Raw genomic sequence first — 4,531 nt, forward strand, 5'->3', positions numbered from 1 at the left:
CAGCACTCGGGAGGCAGAGGTGGGCGGATCGCTGTGAGTTTGAGGCCAGCCTGGTCTACAAAGTGAGTCCAGGACAGCCAAGGCTGTCTTGGAAAAAAAAAAAAAAGAGGTCATTGAAACACAGAGTATAGTGTAAGAGCCAGGCCTCTGTGGACCACTGGAGTCTGTATGGTCGGAAGTCCACCTGATGTTTTTGTTGTTGTTGTTGTTAATGTCTTTTTAAAATTTTTTTTGGGGGGATGGTTTTCGAGACAGGGTCTCTCTGTGTTAGCCATGGCTGTCCTGGACTCGCTTTGTAGACCAGGCTGGCCTCGAACTCACAGCGATCCACCTGCCTCTGCCTCCCGAGTGCTGGGATTAAAGGTGTGTGTGTAAGACCCCCGACACGGCGGTCTTAACGTGGAGACCCCCACCAAGAACCAACGAGACCAAGGCTTCGGCTGCAACAAGCAAGAGGCTTTATTATTAAGGGGACGGGTACCCGGGCGTTTCAGTCTCCGGAGAGGCTGGCGCGCCCAGCGAGTTTTTAGGGGGTCCTTTTATAGGGATTTTGGCGGGAAGCTCGGTTACAGAAGCGAAAAAGCATAGTTACAGGGCTCTGATTGGTAAATTTAAATGAGGCGAGGTTATAGCCCGGTCATCGGATGGGAACAGGGGAGTTTGCCCACTCCCTGGGCCAGATGGCCGACTATAAATATCTTGTTTGACAAGGACAAGCACGCTTTTATCTGAGCCCCAGGCCTTATCTTACCCCGGGAACCTATTATTCTAGTCTTGCCTTGCAAGATAGCGTTACTGCTGCTATGCTTGCTATGTCGGGTGCACAGGGGAGGGGGTCTTACATTCCCCCCTCTTGTTGTAAACTGAATGAAATCTTTCATTCAATGACCTCTGGTTGTGCCTGTTGGAGCTGTTGGTATTGTTGGGTTAGAACCAAGGCCTGTACAACCGATAGGTGGTCTCGGTTTCGGATGAATTGCATCAGTCTGTTAAGAACGCAGGGCCCAAAAAGTAGGAGCAGGACAATAAATAACAAAGGGCCCGTAATGGTAGATATTAAAGTGGTGAACCAAGGAGCCTTATTAAACCAGTTTTTATACCAAGTTCGTCCTGATTTAAATTGTAACTGTCGCTGTTTTAGTCTTTTTCGCAGCTTAGACATACTATCTCTGACTACTCCTGTATGGTCAGCATAAAAACAACATTTTTTTTTTGAGGGCTGCACAGAGCCCACCCTCTTTCAGGAACAAGATATCTAACCCTTTACGATTTTGGAGCACTACCTCGGAAAGGGAGGTCAGGGACTGTTTTCATGGCCTGCTGTAACTGCTGAAAATGAGCAACCTGAGTGAGAGCAGTAGTCCCGGTTCCGATCCCTGCCACAAACACCCCCCCCCCCCGACTGTTAATCTTTTTAATAGCAGTGTCAGAGTGATGGATATTGGCTCTCGGGGGTAGTGATTGATCCCCTTAAAGTGGTGGTATAGGTCGGAGGGGTCATGGGGCGAATTAGGTTTGGGAAAGTCTTATCTTTAAAGGGTTGTCGGTCTGATGTGCTTTTTATGTGTTCCCGTCTGTGTCCTTGGCCGCCTTGACGTGAGCAGCATGAATCCAGGTGGCAATTCTGTCTACCTTGAGAGCCGTCGGGGTAGTCAGGAGAACGGCGTAAGGTCCTTTTTAGCGGGGTTCGAGGTTCTTGGTCCGGTGACGTTGGACCCAGACGTAGTCTCCAACCTTATTTTGCACCTCTTGGAGGGCTCTTAGGTGTGCCTGGAGGGAAGGCCTGGTAGCAAAGGAGCCGATATCTGGGTCAGGGAAGTAAACAATAGGAACATGTGAACCATAGACAATCTTAAAGGGAGTAAGCCCATGTGGGCCAGGGGTGTTCTTAACCCTGTATTAGGGCCAGGGGTAGCAGGGCCACCCAGTCCTTAGTGCCAGCTGCAAGCGTTAATTTAGTCAAAGTCTCCTTAATAGATCTATTTATGCGCTCTACCTGTCCTGAACTTTGGGGTTTATAAGAACAATGTAATTTTTAATTAATCCCCAGTAGTTTGGCCACCTGCTGGCTTACCTGGGAGACGAAGGCTGGTCCGTTGTCGGACCCAATTACCTGTGGCATCCCGTAGCGAGGGAAAATATCATCTAAAAGCTTTTTGGAAACCACCTTGGCCGTCTCATGTTTGGTGGGGAAGGCTTCAGTCCATCCTGAAAAAGTATCTACGAAGACCAGCAGGTACCGGTATCCGTATATACCTGGTTTGATCTCCGTGAAGTCAATTTTTTAATGGGTCCCTGGCCGGTGTCCTCGGACCCTAGTTCCTGACAAATTTAAGGACTTGTTGGTATTGACCAGCGTGCAGGGCCGGCAATTGTCAATGGCTCTCTGGAGGGCCTCCTTTTTTTCCAATAGGTAAAAGTCCGTTTCTTCTTTTTTAAGGAGGGTCTTCATCTTCTGGGCGCTTAAATGAGTGAGCTTGTGGAAGTAGTCAATCAAATAGTCAGTTTTTTTGAGGGGACGACTACCTTGTCCTGGTATCGCCAATGGTCAGGGCCTTCAGGAAGCGCGCCCATCTTTTGAAGTCTTTGTATGTCGTCGTCGGTGAATTTCCAATTCCGGTCCTGCTGTCTTGGCGCTCCGGTGTCTCCTTGTAAGGAGAGCGCCTCGAGAGTGTCGAGGGGTCTTGTAGCGGCTTGGCGGGCTGTCTCGTCAGCCAGCCGATTACCTCGAGCCTCCGGAGAGTCCCCTTTCTGGTGGCCCGGGCAATGGATGATGCTGAGCTGCTGGGGTAAAAAGAGGGCCTTCAGGAGGGCCAGGATTTCAGTCTTATTTTTAATTTTTTTACCTTCTGAGGTGAGGAGTCCTCGGCGCCGATAAATTTCTCCATGTACGTGGGCTGTGGCGAAGGCATACCGGCTGTCTGTATAGACTGTTAGCCTTTTTTCTTTTGCCAGTTCCAGGGCCTTGGTCAGGGCGATCAGTTCAGCACGCTGGGCGGAGGTCCCTGGGGGCAGAGGGCTGGCCCATATTACCTGGTCGGTGGTGGTGATAGCCGCTCCGGCCCGTCGTGTCCCGTTATCCAGGAAGCTGCTCCCATCCGTATACCAAACGAAGTCTGGGTGAGGGAGGGGCTGGTCAGTGAGGTCAGGGCGGGTTCCGTGGATTTCCGCCAGGACTTGCTGACAGTCATGATCCTCGGGCCCGTCTGGGAGAGGGAGCAGCGTGGCAGGGTTGAGATTGGTTATTGGCCCAAAGGTGACTCTGTCCGAGTCTAAAAGCATGGCCTGGTAATGGGTAACCCGGGCGTTGGAGAGCCATCTGTCTGGGGGCTGCCGGACCAGGGATTTCATGGCATGGGGGACTAAGATAGTAATTGGCTGTCCCATGGTGAGTTTATTAGAGTCTTTAAGGAGTAAGGCGGCTGTAGTAACCATCCGTAGGCAAGGGGGCCAGCCTGCTGCCACGGAGTCCAGTTTTTTTTTTTTTTTTTAGAGAGGTAGGCTATAGGCCTTTTTCAGGGCCCCAGTCTCTGGATTAGAATTCCCTTGGCGTAGCCTTGTTTCTCGTCAATGAACAGCTCAAAGGGCTTGGTTAAATCGGGCAGCCCCAGTGCAGGGGCTGAGATTAAGGCAGTCTTAATAGCCTCGAAGGCCTGTTGATGGGTGGGCCCCCAGGCAAACATTGTTCCTGGCTTGGTAAGGGGGTACAGGGGAGCTGCCAGTTCCGCGAACCCAGGGATCCAGAGGCGGCAAAAGCCCGCTGTTCTTAAAAATTCTCTGAGCTGACGGGGGACCGCAGTGGCGGGATTTGGAGGACAGTTTGTTTCCTAGCCGGAGTGAGCCACCTCTGTCCATCCTTGATGGAGTAACCTAGGTAGGTTACTTCAGTCTGGCAAATTTGTGCCTTCTTGAAAGAGGCTCGATACCCCAGCCGTCCTAGGACTTGTAGGAGGGCGTGGGTTTCCCGTTGGCAGCTCTCCTTAGAGGGGGCTGCCAGGAGGAGATCGTCCACATATTGGAGCAATATGAGGTCTGGGTATCGTACCCTGAAGTCGGCCAAATCACGGTGTAAGGCCCCATCGAACAGGGTGGGACTATTTTTAAATCCCTGGGGCAGCCGTGTCCATGTTAGTTGCCCCGAAATCCCCAAGTCGGGGTCTCTTTATTCGAATGCAAAGAGAGGCTGGCTGGAGGGATGCAGTCTTAGGCAGAAGAAAGCATCCTTTAAGTCCAGCACAGTGTACCAGACATGGTCTGGGGATAGCCCTGTCAATAGGTTGTAAGGGTTGGGGACAGTAGGATGTATGTCCTCAACTCGTTTGTTGACTTCTCTTAAGTCTTGGACCGGCCGATAATCTCCCGTTCCGGGCTTTTTAACAGGAAGCAAGGGGGTGTTCCAGGGAGACTGACAAGGAGTCAGTATGCCTTGGTCCAGGAGTCTCCGAATATGAGGCCGTATTCCCAGGTAGGCTGCCTGTGACATAGGGTATTGCCGGATAGAGACTGGGGTGGCAGAAGCCTTAAGGTGTAC

General features: G+C 51.4%; 1 protein-coding gene across 1 annotated transcript; it reads right to left on the bottom strand.

Annotated features, from left to right (window-relative positions):
- Positions 1–435: 435 nt before the first annotated feature.
- On the bottom strand, positions 436–3,351 carry LOC311608132 (uncharacterized protein; the record flags this gene model as incomplete). The annotated part of the gene is made up of 4 exons (XM_084800418.1): positions 436–1,219; positions 1,281–1,805; positions 2,075–2,784; positions 3,034–3,351. The coding sequence occupies 2 exons, from the start codon at positions 3,349–3,351 to the stop codon at positions 2,494–2,496; spliced, it is 609 nt and encodes a 202-aa protein (XP_084656544.1). The 3' UTR covers positions 436–1,219; positions 1,281–1,805; positions 2,075–2,493.
- Between the last annotated feature and the right edge of the window lie 1,180 nt (positions 3,352–4,531).

This window comes from Acomys minous, assembly GCF_964271855.1.
Source record: "Acomys minous genome assembly, chromosome: 2".
NCBI classification, from domain to species: Eukaryota; Metazoa; Chordata; class Mammalia; order Rodentia; family Muridae; genus Acomys; species Acomys minous.